This window comes from Stegostoma tigrinum, chromosome 42 (genome assembly GCF_030684315.1).
Source record: "Stegostoma tigrinum isolate sSteTig4 chromosome 42, sSteTig4.hap1, whole genome shotgun sequence".
NCBI lineage: Eukaryota > Metazoa > Chordata > Chondrichthyes > Orectolobiformes > Stegostomatidae > Stegostoma > Stegostoma tigrinum.
Genome location: NC_081395.1, coordinates 7,246,193 through 7,270,249, shown reverse-complemented (window position 1 = coordinate 7,270,249; position 24,057 = coordinate 7,246,193). Strand labels below are relative to the sequence as shown.

Sequence of the window (24,057 nt, the reverse complement as noted above, 5' to 3'; positions counted from 1 at the left end):
GAATTTCAAACACCATCCCACCCAGTTGTTTCTCTCGCTGCGTGAGATTTTGGCTTAAACTTCAAGAAGTATCTCTTACCATTTCAGTATAAGCAGAAATTGTTGGAAAAGCCTCAGCAGTTCTGCCTACAGCTGTGGAAGCAAATCAGTTTAATGATATGATTTCTCTCCACAGATGCTAGCAGACCTGCTGTGGCTTTCCAGCAAATTCTGCTTTTGTTTCATCGAGATCAGAGTCACGCCCAGTCTGTCTCTGCTCACCCAGAATAGAGTCAAATTCTACAGCCTGTGCTGTGAAAAGCCAGGGGACTGTTGGGTCACGCACGCAGTTATGTGACACGGTCAAGAAAAAGAAAAGTGTCTTTTTATTAAATGTACAGAAGTAAAGCTCCAGACAGTAAATAAAACAGCAAAATCTAGCCAGTGACCAAATCTCTCCATTTCATTCCCCTCCCATAAAATAAATTCCCCCCCCCTCACATCGGTGCCAAAGTCCGGTCCTTGGGTCAACAAGTCTTATTTCGTTATCGTGTTTCTGTAAGAGAAAGCAAAGCGTCAGAATCTCAGCAAAGACCCCGTCCCCAAACAAATACGCAGCTGCAGACCATGCAGCCCCTCACCACTGATACTCAGCTTCAACTTCAATTCCCCAGAGACTAAAGACCTAATCCCCGCCTTAAATGTATTCAATGAAGACGAAGTGTTCAGAGACCCCGGGGTGAGGGAGATATTCACCTCCTCTGTCCTCATTGGTGGCTGGAGGTATGGGGTATCAAAGCTGAGACTGGTGCCTGCTTCCACCCACACCCCATATTTAAATATGGCCCCCCACCCCCAACCGAACAGGGGAAACAATCTCTCCGCTTCTACGCCTGTCCAAGGCCCTTCAGAATCGCACTCTTGTCTCAACACAACTGCATCCCGTTCTGCTAAACTTCAGAATATCTGGGGAGGTAATGGCATTGTGGTATGAATTGCTGGACTGTTAATCCTGAGACCCAGCTAACGTTCTGGGGATCCGGCTTCAAATCCTGCCATGGCGTATGGTGGAACTTGAATTCAATAAATATCCGGAATTAAGAATCTAATAATAACTGTGAATCCATTAACAATTGTCAGAAGATCCCATCTGATTCACTAATGCCTTTAGGGAAGGAAACTGTGATCCCCATCTGGTCTGGACCTACATGTGACTTCAGACCCACAGAAATGTGGTTGACTCTTAGCTGCCCTCTGGCCAATTAGGGAGGGGGCAATAAATGCTGCATTGCCAGCAATGCCCACATCCCATGAACAAATTTTTTAAAAATTGACTCCACCTCCCCCAGGGACCAGTGGAGTAAACACTCCGGTAGCCCTGTATCCTTCCTTGAAACAGTTATTTCAGAATCAGAAAGATCACAGCAATAGCACTCTGTTGCCCCAGGCTTGGCTCACGTACACATTCATGCTCTTGCCACTCCCGCTGAGGACGATGTAAGGAGTTTTCTGTGCTTTCTGCTTCTCCTGCAGGAGGGCCACGGTTCCCAACGGCGTATCGCTTGAACTCATTTTTCTCAGCAGCTGAAACAAGCACAACGCGAGAGGTGAACGCAAGGCAAAGACACAGCGGGAGGCAGGCTCCACCGGGCCTTTTGCGGCACAAGGATAGGGTCCTTCGGCCCGTCATCCGTTTATCTATCTGTTCTAACGCATTCCCCATTGTTTGCTGTGGTGCTTCAAAAGATCACCTGAATATTAAATGTCTCGAGGGTTCGTGCATCTACCACCTCTTCAGGCAGCCAGTTGCAGATCTCCATCACCCTCTGTGTGGGGCACACTTCCTCAAAGCCCCCTGCTCCTTACCTTAAAGCTGTGTCTGCTCACTGATCCCTCTACTAAAGGGAAAATGTTTCTCCCCATTTTATCACCCTCACGCAGCCCTCTCTTTTAAGGAAGAGGACTCAAACCTACACAGTCTCCCTCCATAGCTGAAATGCTCCAGTCCAGGTGACATCCTGGTGGATCACCTCCTAGCCCTCTGCTGTGCGATCCTGTCCCTGGAAAAGGAGCGGGGCTCGTGGGAGGAATCACTGATTGGCGACGCTCGGTCAGTCATTCTCCCTACCCCAAAAAACAGTATCTGACAGGATCAGCAGTGATGTGCGCAGCTCGGGTCCAAACGGCAAAGAATGGGTGCTCGGTGAGAGGGGAGGGGCAGGGAGAGACTTTCAAACTCACGTGCTCCTCTTCCAGTTTCTTCATGCGTTTTTCTGTCTTCATTTTGCCCGATCCTTTTCCGTGGAACCGGTGCGACAACTGTCTGAACGCCTGTTTTTAAACAAACGCAGCTTGCAAGGTGCACAAGGAAAACGGTGTCTACATTTCCACCACCAGCACTCCAGCTGCCCCACAAACCATCCACCAAACAATGTAACGCTTCTAAGGTTTTGGAATGGATTTGTAGCTCGGGTTGTGAATGTTGTGGTTGGTTGGCTCGATGATCTCACTTCTGGGTTCCCTCCACAGTGGGGTCATGCTCCAGGTTTCCCTGCAGAGACAGGCACGGGAGTTCCTAGAAGCCTGGAACTCCACAAAGAAAGCCAACAAACACATCGAGCTCAACCCCACATAGACGCCACTGCAAAGGACAGCCGGAAGTGAGGTAATCCAGCTCAACGGACTCCACAGATTTAAAAACCAGGCGGGAAAACACAACAGCGCTTTATCAGAGGCTACGCTGATGATGTTACGCAGCAGGGTAATGAAACGTCTGCGGGAAAAACAATGAGCCAGCTCAGCGAGCCGACCAACCTCCCTACCATCCCAGACAAAACAGCTCCAGCTGCTCAGCCTCTCCTTCAGCAATTACTCCCTTCCCCACTAACATACAGCAACAGAAGAGTGTACCATCGACAAGAAGCACTGCAGCAACACCCACCAGAAGATAGGAACACCACCCCCTGCAACTGATACAGAAATAGCCATTTGGCCATTTCATCAGTGCCACCGGATCAAAACCCTGGAGCTCCCCGACAGTGGGGGTGTGGATAAGAAGGTGTTTAGCATGCTTGCCTTCATTACTCACTCCTTCGAGTAAAAGGAGCTGCAATGTTGTATCGAGGTTTGCACAGGACGTTGGTGAGGCCTTTTTCTGGAGTACTGTGCACAGTTCTGATCTCCCTGTTACAGGGAGGGTATGGAGAGGGCTCAGAAAAGATTTACCAGGACGTTGCTGGGAACGGACAGCAAGATGTGAAACAAGCTAGGACCTTTTTCCACTGGAGAACACAGGAGGTTGAGGGGTGACCTTATAGAGGTTTACATAACCACGGAGGAGCAGAGATGAGGATTTTGTCCTAGCGTGGGGGAGTTCAAGACTAGGGGGCATATTTTTAAAGGTGAAAAGAGAAAGAATTAAGGACACAAGGGGCAACTTTTTTCCACAGAGGTGGATTGAACTGGCAGAGGGAGTGGTAGATGTGGGCACAGTTACAACATTAAAAAGACATTTGGATAAGAACATGAGTAGGAAAGGTCTGGAAGGATGTGGGCCAAGGCAAGACTAGTTTATTCTGGGGTTATGTTCGGCACAGATTGGTTCAACTGAAGGGTCCATTTCCATGCTGAATGACCTTACACTGCACAGACTGCAATGGTTCATGGTGGCAAGTTCTACAGGGACAGTAAAAACCAATTACCCACAAATTATCTTACTTAAAAAAACACCCAACAGGTTCGACACTGCGCTGGCAGGAAGAGGCTACATTACACCAACAGGAAAAAGATAAGGTGTAATTGTTAAAGGCTCAAAAAAAAAAGACAAAACTCGTAGAGAGGGAGCTTCATAAAACTAGGGTTTATGTCAAAGCGGGGCATGTGTTTCTACTGAGACTGATCACCACCTCAGGACATTCCAACTGAGCAAGTATTTTCAAGGTGTAGGTACTGCTGCAGCAGGGCGGTAGATTGCACACACACGCGCATGCACACAGGGTCGTGCAGACAATTTATATTCAGTGATGCAACGACGGCCAGGGGATTTTAATTGGGAGTGGTCACAAACTTAGACAGTATTGCGCTCTCCATGCTGACAGTGGCCTGGAGCGGGCTGTGGGACGGTGACATCCACCCTACCTCTTTCGGGGTCAGTCTCCTTCCAGATTCATCCACGTAATCTATCTTCACATCAGGCCGGTAAGCTTCCTTCTCCTTAAACTCCTGTGTGAAGCCACGATATTCCTCTCTCCGACTGTACTTGTCGTCTATCAACCTGGGTCATTGCATTATAAATCAGACACACAAACAGGTTCGGTCTGACCACAAGAACGCATGGGTTGAAAGTAAACAATGGTGCCAGCCCAAAATATTTAGAATTAATCATGAGCTACATGTGGCACACGGGAGGCGGTGATGGGGCTGTGCGTTAAGGGTAAGATGAACACAATCCTGGACTTCTCCTTAGCACACAATACAGCAACAGGTCAAATGGGAACACTGCAGCGAGTAACTCACCTCCTGGCTCTCCACGGCCTGTCCACTGTCAACAAGGCACAAGTCTAAAGGGGTGATGGAATATTTGTTCCACTTGCCCCAGGGCGGGGGCAGCTCCGACACCGCTCAGGAAGCTCGACACTATCCAGGACAAAGCAGCCCACCTGACTGACACCCCATCCATCGATTTACTCCCTCCACCACCAACGCTCAATCACAGCCGTGTGTACCGTCTACAAGATGCACGGCAGAAATCCACCCAGGCTTCTTACACAGCGGCATCCAAAATGAGGACCATCACCAGCCAAAAGGTCAAGGGCAGCAGATACATGGGGCCGCCCATTACCCAAAAGCTCCCCTCCAAGTCACCACCCCGACTTGTCGTTGCTTCGTTGGGTCTAAATCCTGGAATGCCAGGAGCTGCACTGTGGGTGCGAGGTCTGCAGGAGTGCATGGCTGAGGCTCTCGGCCACCTTCTCAATTAGGGAACGGCAATAAATGCTGGGCCCAGCCAGCCATCTTTTTTTTTTAAAGGTGTGGGCCTGTCTCACCCTGTTCCATGCCATCACCCCATTAACTAGCTGCTTACATCTTGTCCTCGATGGCGTAAACTGTTGATGGGAGAGTCTTCACTGAGGAACGCACTCGGGCGACTTTCTGCATTGTGGTATCGAGGAGACCTGAAACACAGGAAGGAGCAAGAGTTATGGAGGGTTCCTTGCTTACATTTTTTGTTCGAGGTGTGGGGGCACTGGGGAGGAGGACAGATCCTCCTTAACTCACATACACCCTGCCGCTGCGATCTCCCCACCTCCTCCAAACCTTCTGTCCTGAACGTCCCGTAACTTCACTCCCAGCACAGTTGGCTTTTCGGTTCTGAGACCCGCCAGTGCCCTCTCAGTCTGCTATCTGCCTGCCCGACCAAGACCTGCACCACCAGGAGAGGGGAGGGGGCAGGGGAGACTCCGACAATGCCAGGCTGGCAAGCCCCCGGCAGAAACGGGAGGGTGAAGCCTGACAGGTTCCCCGGTTTCCCAGCATCGTGTGGCACAGGAGACCATTCGGCCCTTCGGGTCTGTGACGGTCATTCTCCAGTCATCCCAGTCTCGTCGACCCAGCAGATAATCTCCACGTCGCGCATGAACCGAGCTTCCCTCCGACCCAAACCAATTTTCTGCAGGTTGCCGATCAGTCTGCTTCTGCTGCCCTTTCAGGCAGAGTATTCCACATCACAACATCTCCGTGGGCTCAACGTTCCCACTTCCCCTCTTCATCTGGTAATCTGCGTCCCTCTGGTGCCAGGCCCTTTTGCCCACTGCAAACAGTTTCTCTCTGAGTGAATTGATACAAACACTTCCCCGATTCTGGAAAGCTCAATTCAACTTCCCCCTTTAACCTTCCCTGCTCCATGGAGAATGATCATGCCTTCTCCACGGCTACCCAAGGCCCTGAGGTTGGGGACGTAGCAGGCCAGCACGAGAGAAAGGAGTGTGACCTCCTCAGGCCAACGTGCGGAGAAGGGGCTGGAGGGAATCCCTGGTCGATGCACCTGCCTTTGTTCCTGCAGAGATGCAGAGCAGCTGCCAGCCCGCAGTTCACAATGGGCTCCTCATCCAGGATCGTGGTGGACGTGGCTAAGAACTGAGGGGGGGGGGGGGGGGAGAAGAGGAGAGGAGGGGGAGAGAGAATGAATGAATGAATTTTGGAACAACTAACAAAACAGGGAAGCACAGAGTCATACAGCACAGAAACAGACCCTTCAGCCCAACCCGTCCATGCTGACCCAATATCCTAAATTAATCCAGTCCCATTTGCCAGCATTTGGCCCACATCCCTCCAAACCCTTCCTATCCATGTCCCCATCCAGATGCCTTTTAAATGCTGTAACTGTACCAGCCCCCACCACTTCCTCTGGCAGCTCGTTCCATACACACCACCGTCTGTGAAAAAGTTGCCCCTTCGGTCCCTGTTAAATCTTACCCCTCTCACCTTAAACCTTTACTCTCTAGTCTTGGACTCCCTTACCCTGGGGATAAAGACCTTCTCTATTCACCCTATCCATGCCCCTCATGATTTTATAAACCTCTATAAAAGGTCACCCCTCAGCCTCTGACATTCCAGGGAAAACAGTCCCAACCTATTCCTTATCACACAAACCCTCCAATCCAGCAACATCATTGTAAACTTTTTCTGAACCCTCTCAAGTTTAACAACATCCTCCCTATAGCAGGGAGACCAGTTTGAAGGCAGTATTCCTTCCAAACGTGGCTCTAACCAATGTCCTGTTCAGCTGCAACATGACCCTTCCAACTACCATACTCATTGCTCCAGCAGAGGCTGTGCAGAGACAGGGGGATGAACAGACTGCAAAGCCAGCCTGTCAGGCGCCCCTTAATGTGGGATTGATTCAGCCATCGTTTGCCTTACCTCCGGCTGCTTCTTCTCCTCGTCCAGATTCACCGTACTCCAGCCCACTGTCTCGTCTCGGTCCATCTCTATCTCGTCATCTGACAACTCCTTATTCTCCACTTCAAAATCCTGTACAGGGAACGTGACGGAGACACAGTAATGCTAGCGTTAGTTACACACACTCTCCTTGTCTCTGCTCCTTCTGTATCTGTTAGATACAGAGTAAAGCTCCCTCTACACTGTCCCCCATCATACACCCCCAGGACAGGGGCAGCACAGGGTTAGATACAGAGTAAAGCTTCCTCTACACTGTTCCCCATCAAACACTCCCAGGACAGGGGCAGCACAGGGTTAGGGACAGAGTAAAGCTCCCTCTACAGCGTTTCCGCCCGCCCCGCACCCCCAATCAAACATGCCCAGGACAGGGACAGCACAGGGTTAGATACAGAGTAAAGCTCCCTCTACACTGTTCACACTCACGAGTAGCTCCTCCTGCTCCTCCCGGTTGCCAGCCAGCCCGTAGGTTGGGATTTCTCCAAGGGTCCGGCAGAATTCCGACGTGGCGTTGAAGACTATGAGCCCCTTTCTTTCCAACTCATCCGCATCCTCGTCCTTCCGTTCGGATTTCAGCTTCTTTGCGATGTCGACAACCTGGGCGGAGAAGGGATTGGTTTTATTTCATGTTAGTGGGGACGACCTCCCAAGGTCCCGTCTGCTGCAACACAACACACGGACACATGGATCCGAACCCAGCCCCTCGTTCTTTGGCTGTGACCCCCCAGGATTTCATATGTTTCCATCAGATCCACCCCCCTCCCACCCCCACCTCATTCCTGCAAATACCAGCCCAGTCGATCCAGCCTTGCCTTGTATGTCAGACCTGCAATCCCGGGAATCAGCCCGGTGAACCTTTCTTGCTCATGAGGGAGCCCAGCAATGTCCTTCCTCAGACTAGGAGACCAAAGCTGCTCACAATACTCGAGGTGTAGCCTCACCGAGGCCCTGCATTACTGCAGCAAGACACCCGTACTCTGAAACTCAAACCCTCTCGCTCGGAAGGCCAGCGTGCCATTAGCTTCCCGCACCGCCTGCTGCACCTGCATGTCAACCCCCAGCGGCTGTTCCACCATGACACCCAGGTCACCCTGCACCTCACCCTTCCCCACACAGCACTGCAGAGGAAGGCTAACTGAACAAAGCTAAGACAGAGGTAGGTCAAGAATCAAACAAGAGAGTCTGAGGTTAAACCAATGCAGGAGAAAAGGCAGCAATCTGGAGTTGAACAGATGATGGAGGTGCAGAATGAGACCACCTAGCTCGGGTCTGCTCCACTGGCCATTTTTTCCTCAATTTGTCTCCATTCTCCTGCCTTCACCTCTTAACCCTTGATTGCACTTACCAATCTCTCTGTCTTTAGTACACTGAAAGATGGCCTCTATAGCCCTTGGAGACAATGAGTTCCACAGATTCACTGCCTTCTGGCTAAGGAAATTCCTTTTTAACTCAGTTTTAAAGCGTCATCCCTTCATTCTGAGAATGTGCCCTCCTACTACAGTCATTGAGTCACAGATGCACAAGACAGAAAACAGACCCTTTGGTGCAACCCGTCGATGCTGACCAGATATCCTAAATTAATCTAGTCCCATCTGCCAGCATTTCCCTCTAATCCCTTCCTTGTCATGTCCCCACCCAGATGCCTTTTAAATGCTGTAACTGTACCAGCCTCCACCACTTCCTCTGGCAGCTCATTCCACACACGCACCACCCTCTGTGTGAAAAAGTTGCCTCTCAGGTCCCTTTTAAATCTTACCCCTCTCGCCTTAAACCTATGCCCCTCTAGCTTTGGACTCCCCCACCCTGGGGAAAGGTCTTGGCTATTCATCCTATCCATACCTCCCGTGATTTTATAAACCTCTATAAGGTCCTGCTCAGCCTCCAACACTTCAGGAACATGCTCTCCCTCGAGCTGAAGCACTCCAAGCCCAGCCACCCCCATCCTTGTAAATCTTTTTGGAACACTTTCAAGTTTTACAACATCTTTCCTATAGGTCGGAGACCAGAACTGAATACAGTATTCCAAAAGTGGCCTCAAAACATCTTCTCCATATCCGTCCTATCGGGACCTCTCTGTATTCTATAGGTTGCAACAAGATTATCCCTTCATCCTCCTAAACTTCATCGAATGGAGACCCAGAGTCCTCAACCACTCCTCATAAGACAAGCCCTTCCTCTCAGGATCCTGTAATCCTCCTGTGGATGCCCTCCAACACCAGTACATCCATCCTTGGGTCCCATAATCAGAATAACCCTGAACCTACTGAGTGGTGTAGCAGGGCTGAGGGGCCGAGTGGCCCAGCTCTAGCTTGCACATGGGAAAGCCACCACGCCAGTGGACGGCGATCCTGAGCCAGTTCAGTCATGGGCATAAACATGCTTGAGAGGAAGGGGAGCTCCAACTGGTCTTACAAAAGATACAAGCCCCCAGTGGGGATGCTCTGGAACAGGAGCACCTTGGGAGATCCCAGAACGCTTTCCTCCGACCAGGAAATGGCAGGGGTCACCCGCTGACAGCAATGGCTCCTGCCTCACCTTGTCGGACGCCTGCTTGTGCATTTGTCGCAGCCGCCGCTGCTTCTCCAGCTGTTTCTGCAGCTCCATCTCGGCCTCGTCCTCCTCAATGGCCACGGGGGTGTCAGGGGCTCGGGCTTCATCTGAGGGTGACAACACACCACGCAGGCAGGTCACATCAGGCAGCAACCCCACCCCCCCCACCCTACACAAACCCTGCCCAACCTGAAGGAATACCACACTGCACCGCAATTCAAATGCTACCGCTCCAATATTCCAGCGCCATGCTTTCGGAGGACCCGCGCCGAGGGAGCGCAGTGCCAGGCTGGTGGGCCGGAACCGAGAGAGCGGCGTGCCAGGCCAGAGGGCCCTTGGTGAGTGCTGCACAGTAGAAAGGTCAGCGTTGAGGGTGTGCCGCACAATTGGAGGGTCAATGATCTCCATGAACTGGGATTTGTAAACGAGGCAAGAATATATTTTAAAAAAAGGTTACAGCGTCATATGAAACACACCCTTCGGTCCAACTTGTCCATGCTGATCGCACATCCCATCTGACCTAGTCCTATTTGCCAGCATTTGGCCCGTATCCCTCTAAACCCTTCCTATCCATGTCCCCACCCAGATGCCTTTTAAATGTTGTAACTGTACCAGCCTCCACCACTTCCTCTGGCAGCTCGTCCCACATACGGGCCACCCTCTGTGTGAAAAAGTTGCCCCCCAGGTCCCTTTTAAACCTTTCCCCTCTCACCTTAAACCTATGCCCTCTACTTTCGGACTCGCCTACCCTAGCATTGCCAGAATCGGGAGGCAGATACGGGTCAGCGACCAGAGTGAAGAAGGCGGGGAAATGGCAGTGCGGGAGAGCTAGGGCACATTTCAGACACACACCGCAAGGAAAATGGAGGAGTCCAGCCCCGGAGGGCTGCCTGCGGGGGGGCAAAATCGCAGGGACAAAAACAATGAGGGTTTACAGAGTGAAAGCTGCATTGATGTTGGTCTCTCCGTTCAGACATACCGTCACTGATATCCATGTTTTCCACACGCATGTCGTCGGACACGGAATGTACCTCTGGGGCCGCCGCTGCCTCTGCCTGCCCCGTGTCGCCTCCAGCCTCCGACTCGCTGTTGAATTTCCAGCCTCGGCCACGTTCCCTGTAAAAGGCGCCACGAGAGAGGAAATACCTCGCACAGATCCCCCCGGTGGCCCGGGGACTTAGTATATTGCTGTTTGCCTTAGAAATTGGCAACTGACGGGAGCTGGAGCTGCACTGGTAATAACTGCTGGGTAAGTTATCCTGAGGCTAATTCTCAGGGATGTGGGCTCAAAAATCCTAGCAGCTAGTGGAACTTAAACTAAATTAATAAAAGCAGACTGGGACTGTGGTTGTTGCAAAACCCCAGCTGGCCCTTTCGGGAAGAAACTCTTTCAGCAGGCGACAGCTGAGTGGTATTATCACTGGACTGTTAACCCAGAGACCCGGGTTCAAATCCCTCCCATGGCAGATGGTGGAATCTGAATTCAAAGCTGGAATTAAGAGTCTAATGATGACCTTGACTCCATTGTCAGGAAAAACCCATCTCATTCACTAATGCCCTTTAGGGAAGGGCACTGCTATCCTTACCTGGTCTGGGCCTACATGTCACTACAGCCACTGGGAAGTGGGTGACTCTTAACTGCCCTCTGAGCAATTAGGCATGGGCACTAAACACTGGGCTCAGCCAGCGATGCCTTCATCCTGTGAACAAATTTAAAATAAAACTAGTCTAGCCCACAGACCAATGGCAATGCGTTTGAATATTTTAAAGAGCCCTCTGAAATAGTCACCCTGCTCGGGGAGTCGTTAGGGATGGTAGTAAACACCTACAATCGCGTGAGAAACAGGCTCCAGAGAGTGGAACAGCAGCTGGTGACCAAACAAGGTTCGAGCTGCAACTCACCTGGACCCGTAATCAACAACTGTGCTCTCGTGCCCCTGGGCGAGGAGGTCATCAGCTTTCAGCAGCGTTTCCTTCTTCCGAATTTTCTTCACTCTCCTCTTGGTTTTCTTGAACGTAACCTGAGAGAAAGAGAGAGAGAGAGAGAGAGAGAGAGAGAGAGAGAGAGAGAGAGAGAGAGAGATAGAGAGAGTGAGTGAGTGAGTGAGTGAGTGAGAGAGATAGATAGATAGATAAAGAGAAAACCAGAGCGAAAGATTGCACCATCTATTGCCCTCCACCATTGCAATGCGTCAGCGGGTGCCGGACCCAGCCCCCTCCCCGCCTCACCATCTCCTCCTCAGTGTAGAATTCTGAAGCCAACTTCAGCTGCGGCATGTCGAGGGTCTGCGCCTGGTTGCGCAGGGTCTCGCGGATCTGCTGCAGCTCCCGCTCCCACGATCCATCGGCGGTCCCCCCAGCTTCCAGCCTAAAGGATTTCTTCTTCTCCCCGTCGATCTCCTCGTCGTACTTCGACAGGATGGACTTCCCTTTAAACTTGAAGCAAAAGTGGAGGGGGAGGGAAAGAGAGGAAAAAGAACTAAATTTAAAAACTAAACCAAATCGACCCACTGTCCATTCCCCCGGGTCCACACCGCCTTTGTCACCAAACAACCAAATCAGTGGCACTGTCCGGAGTAAGCTAGGAGAGACGTGCGCTGGAACGTACCACTGCCATGTCATCAACGCTCTCCTCCTCCTCGTAGGGTTTGTAGTCGGGCTTCTTCTTCCTGTGTTCCACGTTCTTGTCGGCTCGCTCCTTATCGAGGATGTTGACGTTGACCAGGACATCATCCTCCTCGTCCAGGACCCCTGAGTGGAAAGCAGAAAGGTGCAGGAAATGGGTCACGTGGCATGTCGGAGGCCCCCTGCTCCCGCCTCTCTCGGGGGGGGGGGGGCCTTCTTCCGCCCCTGACATCCTGTCTCTCCCCGCTCGCTCTTAAAACAACTTCGCCTGCTCTTTCGCCATCCCCACCCGCGCAGAAATTCCTAAACCATCCTCCACAAATCCCTCCTGTTTTGAAGCCACCACACAATCTCCCTCTCCCACTGTCCGAATGAATCAAAGACAGTAGTTACCTGCTCATCCCTCTCTCTGCATTCTTCCGATTGCCATCTTTGAAATATTCCCGCTACTTATCCACTCCGAGGATAAACCTTTTCCTAAAGGTCACACCTGAAAAACCCACTGAAAATTGCAGGCTACTCGTCAGCAGGATGCCATTTAGCCCCTCAAGCCCATTCCTGCCGTTCTGTTACATCTTGGCTGATGGGGGGGTGTGTGGTCACAGTGACAGATTCTCAAGTGCCCACCCTAACCTGCATAACACCTGCCTCGGACGACGTGTCCATCCTGGGCCTCCTGCAGTGCCACAATGATTCCACCCGAAGGTTGCAGGAACAGCAACTCATATTCCGCTTGGGGACCCTGCAGCCCATATGGTATCAATGTGGACTTCACCAGTTTCAAAATCTCCCCTTCCCCTACTGCATCCCTAAACCAGCCCAGCTCGTCCCTGCCTCCCTAACCTGTCCTTCCTCCCACCTCGAGCCCCACTCCCCATCTCCTACCCACTAGCCTCAGCCCGCCTCCTTGACCTGTCCGCCCTCCCTGGGCTGACCTACCTCCTCCCTCACTCCCCACCTACACTCACCATTGCTGGCTCCATCGCTGCCTCTTTGACCTGTCTGTCTCCTCTATCCATCTTCTACCCGCCTCCCCGCCCCCGTCTCCGAATTTATTTCAGAATCCCCTTCCCCTCCCCCATTTCTGAAGAAGGGTCTCGACCTGAAACATCAGCTTTCCTGCTCCTCTGATGCTGCTTGGCCTGCTGTGTTCACCCAGCCCCACACCTTGTTAACCCAGAGGTAGCACCTTACCTTTGTCCTTCAGGGTCAACACGACCGACTCTCCTTCCGTGAAGGCTTCAATATCATGCTGGACGGTCAGTCCTTTCAGGTCCCGGGACGTGTAGGCCAACTTTAAAAACAATAAAGAAGGGATGAGGAAGTAAGCAGTTAATACGATGGAACCACGTTCTCCCTCCTGGTGGTTCGAACCCCGACTGTTCCACTGTCAAAGAGTGTACCTATGACTTTTCTACTTACTCATGCATTTACTGCTCGTTAAGGCATTGCTATGGGTCTGGGCTCACATGTAGGCCAGGTTTCCTTCCCTAAATGAAGGTGAGAGAACCAGATGGGATTTTCCTGACAATCGACAACAGTCAACCTTGAGCTCAAACTCCACCACCTGCCTTGGTGGGATTTGAACCCAGGTCCTCAGGCCCTTACCTGACTCTCTGTATTAACAGTCCAGTGACAATACCACCAGGGCATCACCTTCCCCTTTCAAGAGCAACTCTTCTCACCTGCTATTCAAATATTCGACAAAGCTCAACAGGTGGAGGCAGGAGGGACGTTCACCTCGCTGGGGCTGAAGCGAGGTGTAGCAGCAGGGGACACTGACTCAGAATTGGAGACAGGCCAACCAGACTCAAGATGAGGGGACAGGGAACTTCTTCACTGAGAGAGAGTGGGGAATCTCAGGCATTCTCTGTCCCAGAAGACTAATGGAGGGTCAGCCAGTGACGCTTCACATCTGAAATTCCCAGCACAATTCGGTTTTGTCGTTGAAGGATGGATGGAAGTTTAGATACCTTGAAACGGGTGGGTTGCCCAGTGAGCAAAGGTTGGACTGTTTAGAATACCAGGCGACATGACTGAAACACACGAGATCCCGACAGGTCTTGGCCAGGTGCAAGCAGAGAGGGCATCTCCTCTTCCAGATGATGTCACCAAATTAGGGGTCACACAGTTAAAACAGCCGAGGAGAATTTCTCTTTCTCTCGTGGAGGGTCGAGCCTCTTTGGAAATCTCTGCCTCAAGAGGCAGCAGAAGCAGAAATCCTTGAACAATTAAGGCGGGGGAGGGGAGATAGATTCTTAACAAACGAGGCCGGGGTCTGAAAGATTTCTTGGGGGTAAGCAGGAACATGCAGAATCAAATCAGTCATGATCTTACTGAATGGCAGAGCAGGGAGAGGGGCTGAGCATTCCTATGTTTACAGGATAAGATCTTAAAATTGTCAAGCAGTTTGGAGACAGTGTGGGAAAACAGTGTCCGAGTAGATTAATCATGATGTCTATGAATGACAGAGAGGATTCAAGAGGCTATAACCTGTCTCCAATGTCCAAAATTACAAACAAGGCCCTTTGAATCTGCTCTGTCTTTCAGTAAAATGACAGCTGATCTGACTTTTAACCTCAACTCCACATTCCTGTAGATCCCAATAATCTTTCATCCCTTTGCTTACCAGGAACCTATTTACCTCTGCCTTAAAAAATATTTAAAGATTGTGCACGTACCGCTTTTTGAGGAAGGGAATTCCAAAGATACTGAACCCTCAGAAATGAATATTTCCTCATCTGCGTTAAATAAGCACCCCGCCCCCAACAATTATTTTTAAACTATGAGCCTTTATTTCTCAAATCTCCCACCAAAGAAATCATCCTTTCCACATCCACACTGTCAAGGCCCGTCGGCATTTCAATTAAGTCACCTTTGGCACTTGTAAACTCCAGAGGATACAGGCCCAGCCTTCCCTCATCAGGCAACCTTTTCATTCCAGATATTAGTCTAGTAAACCTCCTCTGAACTGCATGCAGTGCATTAACGTTCTTCCCAAGTACAGTGACCAGTACTGTACACAGTTCTCCAAAAGCAGTCTCACCAACACCATCTACAACTGAAGCGTAACCTTCATACTCTCGCATTCAATTTCCCTACACCAAGGTGGTTGTAACAAACAATACAACAGCATCCTAAAACAGAAACAGCCTGATAAACTGACAGCACGGAAGGAAGCCATTCTGCCCGCCGAACCGCCAGAGAGAATCCCACCCAGACCCAGTCCCACTGTCTCCATAACCCTGCATTTACCACGACCAATCCACCCTAACCAGCACACCTTTGGATTGTACGGGGGGGAAACCGGAACACCCAGAGGAAACCCATGCAGACACGGGGAGGACGTGCAAACTCCACACAGACAGTCGCCCGACTCCTGCACCTATTGTCTGTTGAGGGTGGAATTGAGCCCGGGTCCCTGGCGCTGTGAGGCAGCAGCGCTAACCGTGTCTACTTGGTGAATAACAGTTGGGGCAGCATGGTGACTCAATGGTTAGCACCATTGCCTCACAGCGCTAGGGACCTACGTTCAACTCCAGTCTCGGGCGACTGCGCAAACTCCATGTAGGCGTTCTCCCCGTGTCTGCGTGGGTTTCCTCCAGGTGCTCCAGTTTCCTCCCACAGTCCAAAGATGTGCGGGTTAGGGTGGATCGGCTGTGCTAAACTGCCCATAGTGTTCAGGGATGTGTAGAGTAGGTGGGTTACAGGGGTCGGTTCTGTTTCCACACTGTAGGGACTCTATGATCTAACTACTGAGCCAGCCCACCATTTGTGTGAAACACGGCCGTGGAAGAGCCCAGGTGGAAGCGAGCACTGAAGTTTCGGCAGACGGGTTTCGAGAGCTGTCCCTCCCCAAGCTGGCGATAACAGGCTCGCCCGAGGTTACAAAGCTGAAGACATTCCCCTGAGCACCCACCAGGGTGACATGAAACGGTCAGAACTTGAGAATCACTGGCCTGGAGGGGCCGGGAGAGGCAAAGTCACAGTCACATGGGGGCACTGAAATAACCAAGACACAAACATTAGAGTCTGGCATGACAGGGCAGTAAACAAAGTAGACCAGGAGCTGCGTGACTGTGTTATAGAAAGCTGTACAGCATGGAAACAGACCCTTCGGCCCAACTCCTCCATGCTGACCCAGATATCCTAAATCAATCCAGCCCCATTTGCCAGCATTTGGCCCCTATCCCTCTAAACCCTTCCTATCCATGTCTCCATCCAGATGCCTTTTAAATGCTGTAACTGTACCAGCCTCCACCACTTCCTCTGGCAGCTCCTTCCACACACGCACCACCCTCTGTGTGAAAAAGGTGCCCCTCCTGGCAGGGGGGGGGGTCCCTTTCACATCTTTACCCTCTCACCTTAAACCTATGCCCCTCTAGTTCTGGACTCCCCGAAAACACACTGGCCCACATTCCCAACAGTCCGGAGAGCACTAGTTTGAATCCTGTCGCAGACAGTTACAAGTACAGTCGGGGGGCGGGGGGGGAACGGACGACTTCAAACCGTGGCATCATCGTAAAACCTTTGCGTTCAGCAATGTGTGCCATTCTGACAGAGCCTGCCTGGGACCGTATGTGACTCCAGATCCCTAAAACCAACACAGTCATCTCTCAACTGCTGCAACGTGCCAACCTGCCACTGTCACTTGTCACCCTCACACGGCAATAATGACTGGCCTCGGCACCAACTCTATACATATAATTTTTTTTTAAAAAAGGGAGTACACCTCTTAGACTGCTCGAGAATTCAGATCGAGACCGATCTTACAGGCTGTGTTTGGAGGGTGGGCACCGTGGAAGAGGAGAGCAAGGTGGTGGGTTTGCATCTCGAATTAATCTCCTCAAAAATTTCAACAAAAAGGCATCTGCCAAGACCAACTCCAAAAACTCCATCCTGACCAGGAATCGTGCAGAAGTGTACAGTCCAGCGACGGTAGCCAACTCTTCGATTTTGCAGATAAACCCACTGCTACACTGTGGAATCCTCATCACACAATACACAGCACTCCCACGACAGGGGCTAGACACAGTAAAGCTCCCTCTACGCTGTCCCCCCCATCAAACACCCCCAGGACAGGGACAGCACGGGGTTAGATACAGAGTGAAGCTCCCTCTACACTGTCCTACCACACACTCCCCAGGACAGGGACAGCACGGAGTTAGATACAGAGTGAAGCTCCCTCTACACTGTCCTACCACACGGTCCCCAGGACGGGGTTAGATACAGAGTAAAGCTCCCTCTATGCTGTCCCCCCCATCAAACACTCCCCAGGACAGGGACAGCACGGCGTTAGATACAGACTAAAGCTCCCTCTACGCTGTCCTACCACACACTCCCCAGGACGGGGTTAGATACAGAGTAAAGCTCCCTCTACGCTGTCCATCCCATCAAACACTCCCCAGGACAGGGACAGCACGGGGTTAGGTACAGAGTAAAGCTCCCTCTACACTGTCCTACCACACACTCCCCAGGACAGGGTTAGATACAGAGTAAAGCTCCCTCTACACTGTCCCCGCATCAAACACTCCCCAGGACAGGGACAGCACGGGGTTAGATACAGAGTAAAGCTCCCTCTACACTGTCCCCCCCATCAAACACTCCCCAGGACAGGGACAGCACAGGGTTAGATACAGAGTAAAGCTCCCTCTACACTGTCCTATCACACACTCCCCAGCACGGGGTTAGATACAGAGTAAAGCTCCCTCTACACTGTCCCCCCATCAAACACTCCCCAGGACAAGGACAGCACGGGGTTAGATACAGAGTGAAGCTCTCTCTACACTGTCTCCCCCATCAAACACTCCCCAGGACAGGGACAGCATGGGGTTAGATACAGAGTGAAGCTCCCACTACACTGTCCTACCACACACTCCCCAGTACGGGGTTAGATACAGAGTAAAGCTCCCTCTACACTGTCCCCCCATCAAACACTCCCCAGGACAGGGACAGCACGGGGTTAGATACAGAGTAAAGCTCCCTCTACACTGTCCCCCCCATCAAACACCCCCAGGACAGGGACAGCATGGGGTTAGATACAGAGTGAAGCTCCCTCTACACTGTCCCCCCCATCAAACACTCCCAGGACAGGGACAGCACGGGGTTAGATACAGCCTCACACCTGATTTGTTTAGTCTTCATAGGCACAGCCACCCATCACAAGCTAAAGCAGCCGCTCGCTCACACAGATCCCAACTCCAGCCCACATTATGAGGTACCGAAACACAGTACAGACTGGTACCTCCTGCACCCCCCATAACAGGTATCCCCCACGTTCAACCGATGCTCACTACAACCCTCTGTTTATTTAAAAACCTGGGCTCATCCAAACAATGTGGGTCTGAAACCCTGAGCCAACACCATGCAGACCCTCCCCCTAAATCACAGAGTGCCCACCCCTCACCCTCACCTGTTTCTTGGTTTGTAGTTCCTCCTCAATGAGGTCACTGACGCCAAACTCTTCGTCCATTTCTTCAAGCAGCTTCGCCTGTGTGTGATTCGCAAAGTTGATGGGATGGTCTTTGGCACAGTAAGTATTCTAGCTCTATCCCAGTGAGGATCCTTTCATATCTGTGCTCTCGCCCACGTGCGCAGAAGGTCTAAATCCACCCCCCACCCCACCGTCTCCTGTGGGTATTCGGCAGGAGAGCAGAGCGCCCCAGGGACGGTTTGCAGTTGGTGGTAATAACAATTATAATATTCTGGGGACTATCAAACCTCATCTGCTGCATGAGACAGGCTGTGCCCAATACTGCAGGAGCTGGGGTGTAGTGTATACCCAGCGGTGACATTTCCACGCCATGTTGACAAATTTCTGAGAACTCCGATGGTGGCTTTGGGCCCCAACGACTGGGACACATCGGTGCAGCACAGAGTGCTGCGCAAGCCCCCCCCTCCACCGCGGCTTACCCTCTTTTCGGCCATCTCCTTCTCCCTCTGCAGTTTCCTGCTCTTCTCCACCCAAGCCATGGCATCATCAAGCCAAGCGTCATCGTCGCTGAGAGACTTCACTTTCCTGCGCCAGAGAGGGGACGTCAAAACATGCAACTCAGGCGATCTCCTCTTGTCACCCACGCAAACGGGGGCCCGGCCATTCCTCACGAAGCAGGCGATGGTGAGCTGCCCTTCCTGTGTGTGTGTGTGTGTGTGTGTGTGTGTGTGTGTGTGTGTGTGGGTGTGGGTGGGGGTGTGGGTGGGGGTGTGGGTGGGGGTGTGGGTGGGGGTGTGGGTGGGGGTGGGGGTGGGGGTGGGGGTGGGGGTGGGGGTGGGGGTGGGGGTGGGGGTGGGGGTGGGGGTGGGGGGTGCTGCCTTCTTGAACTGCTACAAGTCCACCTGCTGCAGGTTGACCCACAAATGCCCTCAGGGAGGGAATTCCAGGATTTTGACCTCGGAACGGCGATACAGTTCCAAGCCAGGATGGTGAATGGCTTGGAGCGGAACATGCAGGGGCTGCTGCCCTTCCAGATGGAAGCGGGTGGTGGGTTTGGAAGGTGCTGCCTGAGGATCTTTAGTGAGTTTCTGCAGAGCATCTTGTAGATGGTACACATTGCTGCAACTGAGCGTCGGTGGGTGGAGGGAGCGGGATGTCTGCGCAGGGACTGCTTTGCACTGGGTGGCATCGTGTTAGCTCAGCTGGCTGAATTGCCAACATACGATTTGGAGTGACACAGGCTGCAAAGGTTCAATTCCCACTCCAGCCATTGAGGGCCCGGCACCTCCCTCCCTCGACTTTCCTCCAGGTCACGGAAGGCAATGGAACTCAATTCGGAGAAAAGAACACCAAGGAATTGGCTCAAGATTGAGAAGGGGCAGACAAAGTGCCTAGACTGAGCACAAATGCCATGCTAAGTTCACTATCACTGCTCCATCCCTGTAACCACATCAGCGGGAATGAGGACATTCCTGAAACTCAGAGTCAGCTATATCCCCTCCCCCTGTTGGCTCACTCGGCCATGGCCCAGCCGAGCTCCCAGTCGGGGATGATTTGTAATAGTCATAAAGCTCCAGGAGCCTAGCCTCAAATCCCATTGCTGGGACCTATCCACAGGCTTTCCATAATAGGTTGGTTCCACAGCGGCTGGGATACAGCAGTGCACCCAAAGCTCTCAGTTTTCATACATTTCTATGTTCTATTTCCATTAACCTTTGTGTTTTGGTGCTGTCAGATCTGGTTACTGTGCTTTATTTTTAAGTACACAAAGAGCAGCCCAGTTCCCAGGGAGACAAGGTGAGAAAGGTTCTCGCGGACGCCGGGTCTGACCTACCCTAGCTTCTGATTCAGGAGACGTTTCTCCTTCAGGGCAGCAAGCTTCACCCGAATGTCCTCCTGCTGCTTCATGGCGATGGGGTTAATGGCTGGGACCACAACTGGGTCCTCATTTGTCCCGGTCTCAGCTGCAGCAGTGTGTGGGGCGGGGGGGGGGGGGGGGGGGGGGGGGGGTGGGGGGGAAGAGGGGGGCAAGGCAGAGAGAGCGAGAACATGTTAGCACAGCAACTCCCTTCGAAAACAGACAAGTTCACAGTGTGGTCATTGCTGAGATTTGGGAATCCCAGAGACTAGTCTGGGCATGTCACGATGGCCTGTCACGCTGCCTGAGAGTACATAATTGCAGGAGGAACTCCACAAATCAGCATCCCCACAGATCCATTACCATAGAAGGGGTCTCTCCTGAAAGACGCCAACCCACCGCAATGCCCTGGAACGCGTCCAAGATGATGGCTCCAAGCCTCTGAGGTTTTGGACCTTACAACCTCCTCTAAGTCTAGCAGTAAGAGACTGTTGCCTTCTCAGCTGTGAAGCTGTCAACCTTAAATTGAAGGGTAAAAACACTAGGGGAAAAATAAAAGCTCCATCTGGTTTTTGTCTCGAGGTCCAAACTCTCATTCCATTTTCAAATGTCAGAGCACCAGGACTCTGTCCCAAATCTCTCGTGAGTGGCCTGCTCTTCCCCTGAAGGCTTTCTAACCCTAAAGCCAGCACCACCCTCACCTTCATTCTCACACAACACAGGAAGCCATTTAGCTCACCGTGGGTCTCCTTTTGAAAGAGCGATTCATTTAGTCCCAGTCTCCTCCACACCCAGTTTACAGAGCCCCTGCAGGGTGTAAGTAGGTCATTCGGCCCAACTGGTCCACACTGCCCCTCCGAACAGCACCCCACCCAGACCCATTCCCCTACCCCTACATTTCCCACCTTTAGCCCACCCTAACCCGCACATCCCTGGGCACTATGGGACAATTTAGCACGGCCAATCCACCCTAACCTGCACATCCCTGGGCACTATGGGACAATTTAGCACGGCCAATCCACCCTAACCCGCACATCCCTGGGCACTATGGGACAATTTAGCACGGCCAACCCACCCTAACCTGCACATCCCTGGGCACTATGGGACAATTTAGCACGGCCAATCCACCCTAACCCGCACATCCGTGGACACTATGGGACAATTTAGCACGGCCAATCCACCCTAACCTGCGCATTTCCGGAAACCGGAGCACCCAGAGGAAACCCACGCAGATGCAGACAGTCGCCCGAGGGTGGAATCGAACCTGGGTCCCTGGTGCTGTGAGGCAGCAGTGCTCACCGCTAAGACACCGTGTTCTTGTCCCGCAGTCCTGGAATTGGGACTTTTTAAGCTCAATTATTTATCTTCAAAAGTTCCCACTGAATCTGCTCCCACCACCCTTTCGTGAAGCACTTTCCAAGTTACAACAACTCTGCACTTCAGAAAAAAAATCTCATTTCCCACTCTTCAGATTCCCTTCACCCTCCTGTCAGTAGAATTAATCCCCCAGTCCTTGCGTGATCACAACCAGTGCTGTTTGCCAGCAAATCTCGCCTCAACCCTCCCCCCGCCACCTCCCCCAGGTAACTGAAGTCACTCGTAGCCTGGGTCCTATTTCTGCTCAACTCTGTCTGCAATCGATCCAGAACGGCCCTTTCAGTTCAACTGTTCGGTCCCTCCGATACCCGTTCCCCCTTTCTACAGCACAGAAATCACTTTCAGAACAAACTGGACTCACTCTTTTTCGAATCATTTACTTCCAGGGGTTTGAGCCCGAGCTTGGCTCTCAGCTTGCTGCAGAGAACAGAGGACAATTAGATCAGAAGGCTTCACTTTTCTATAAATGCCGATCACAGGGCCAACCGCGAGCATTTGACGGCCAATCAAGCAATTCTGAAATCTGCCAGCCATCCTGCGCACAGCAAGCTCCCACAAATAAGGATGACAATGACAATGCAGCGATACTAATGCTGGGTGGTGAACGAACGCTGGCGCTAAGGACACAGGCAGGATGCTCGTCCTTTGCTTCTTAGCTATGGGATTTTTTTTATAAATAACCGACCCAACAAGGAAGATGGGGCTTCAGTTTAACACGATAGCGTGGAGCTCCCTCAGCGCTGACCCTCCGACAGTACAGCGCTCCCTCGGTCCCGAAAGGGCAGCCCTGTGCCTCTCATGTGTCCCACAGTCACCACCACAGATCAGATGGACCGAATGGCCCGAGACTGCTGCAAATTCACTCACTTTGTTTCTTCGATGCTCAAGGAGGCGCTCGCAGCACCAGACTTTGTCCCTGGAGCTGAAGGTGAAGAGAATGTGCAGTGAGAACAGGTTCACTCGACATGCAGCACATTCCTAATCGCTGACCACAACCACCCCCTGGAATCCAGGAGTGTCCAAAAGCTTAAAGCTTGCTGCAGGGACACATCCGCAGGAGGCTTGCACACACCTCCAGACTGCTGCCCGCAAAGACCCTCACCCGACAATCCCTCCCAGTGCCCTACTCCTCACTTGGAGGGACCCTGTCTGTACCAACCTCACCCCGGCTGGTATAGGGGAAGGGGTACCCCTTCCCCTGGCACCTCACTGCAGAGAGACCCCAACCTTCCCACCAACCAGGACATGGAAAGTGGGGGGGACTCTGGCCCCAGTCCTCAAAGATGGAAGGGGCTTTGGCCCCGATCCTTGCTCGTGCCAGGGTCAGGGAGCGACGCTGACCCTCAGCCGCACCCCCCAACGCAGAGAGTAAGAGATTCTGACACCAAAGCCCACCCTGAACGGATAGGGAAGGGGGGGAGGGGGGGAACATGAGACACTCTGGCCCCCCAGCCCGTGCTCTGCCCCAGGGGGGTCTGCAGATTCCCTACCCTAGGCCGTTTCCCACCCCCACCCCAATTACTCTCGTCACCCCGGCATCTCTGACCTGCCTCCTCGGTCTTCTCCCTCTTGGGGTGCCGTTCTGGCTGGGCGTCGGCGGCTGGTGCGGGGAGGGGTCTCTTGTCCCGCTCGCGGTCCCTGTCCCGGTGACGGCGGCCCTCCCTCTCCCGGCTGCCCCCGCGCTGCTTGCGCTCCTTGTGTTTGTGCTTCTTGTGGCGGGCCGACTCCTCCCCACCCCCTGAGCCCCTCTCCCTCTCCCTCTCCCGGTGCTTCTTGGAGGATCCCATTGTCCGCCTTTAAACCCCCCACAAACCCCAATCCCTGTGTCTGTCTGTGTGTCTGTGTGTGTCTGTCTGTCTGTCTCTCTGTCTCTGTCTGTCTGTCTCTCTGTCTGTCTGTGTGTGTCTGTCTGTCTCTCTGTGTCTGTCTGTCTGTCTCTCTGTCTGTCTGTCTGTGTGTGTCTGTCTGTCTGTCTCTCTGTGTCTGTCTGTCTGTCTCTCTGTCTGTCTGTCTGTGTGTCTCTCTGTCAGTGTGTCTCTGTGTGTCTCTCTGTCTGTGTGTCTGTCTGTCTCTCTGTCTGTCTGTGTGTGTCTGTCTGTCTGTCTCTCTGTGTCTGTCTGTGTGTCTCTCTGTCTGTGTGTCTCTGTGTGTCTCTCTGTCTGTGTGTCTCTCTGTCTGTGTGTCTCTGTGTGTCTCTCTGTCTGTGTGTCTCTGTGTGTCTGTCTGTCTCTCTGTCTGTGTCTGTCTCTCTCTGTCTGTCTGTGTGTCTCTCTGTCTG

General features: G+C 52.3%; 1 protein-coding gene across 1 annotated transcript; it reads right to left on the bottom strand.

Annotated features, from left to right (window-relative positions):
• Positions 1-389: 389 nt before the first annotated feature.
• sart1 (spliceosome associated factor 1, recruiter of U4/U6.U5 tri-snRNP) lies at positions 390-23,854 on the bottom strand. Its single transcript, XM_048525227.2, has 20 exons — positions 23,326-23,854; positions 22,647-22,701; positions 22,141-22,196; positions 20,379-20,508; positions 19,024-19,129; positions 18,524-18,601; positions 13,306-13,405; positions 12,095-12,237; positions 11,716-11,922; positions 11,389-11,507; positions 10,466-10,602; positions 9,472-9,593; positions 7,363-7,533; positions 6,901-7,011; positions 6,027-6,114; positions 5,063-5,153; positions 4,117-4,252; positions 2,221-2,310; positions 1,442-1,563; positions 390-535 (listed from the first exon to the last, which is right to left on the bottom strand). Exons 1-20 carry the CDS (start codon positions 23,564-23,566, stop codon positions 517-519), a joined length of 2,322 nt encoding a protein of 773 aa, XP_048381184.1. The 5' UTR covers positions 23,567-23,854; the 3' UTR covers positions 390-516.
• Positions 23,855-24,057: the final 203 nt, after the last annotated feature.

Coding starts and splice junctions, on each gene's coding strand:
- sart1 (XM_048525227.2), bottom strand. CDS start 23,566: ATGGGATCCTCCAAGAAGCACCGGGAGAGGGAGAGGGAGAGGGGCTCA. Junction 11,508..11,715: donor TCTACACTGAGGAGGAGATG/GTGAGGCGGGGA, acceptor TCTTTCTCTCAG/GTTACGTTCAAGAAAACCAA. Junction 4,253..5,062: donor TACGCCATCGAGGACAAGAT/GTAAGCAGCTAG, acceptor GCAATGACCCAG/GTTGATAGACGACAAGTACA.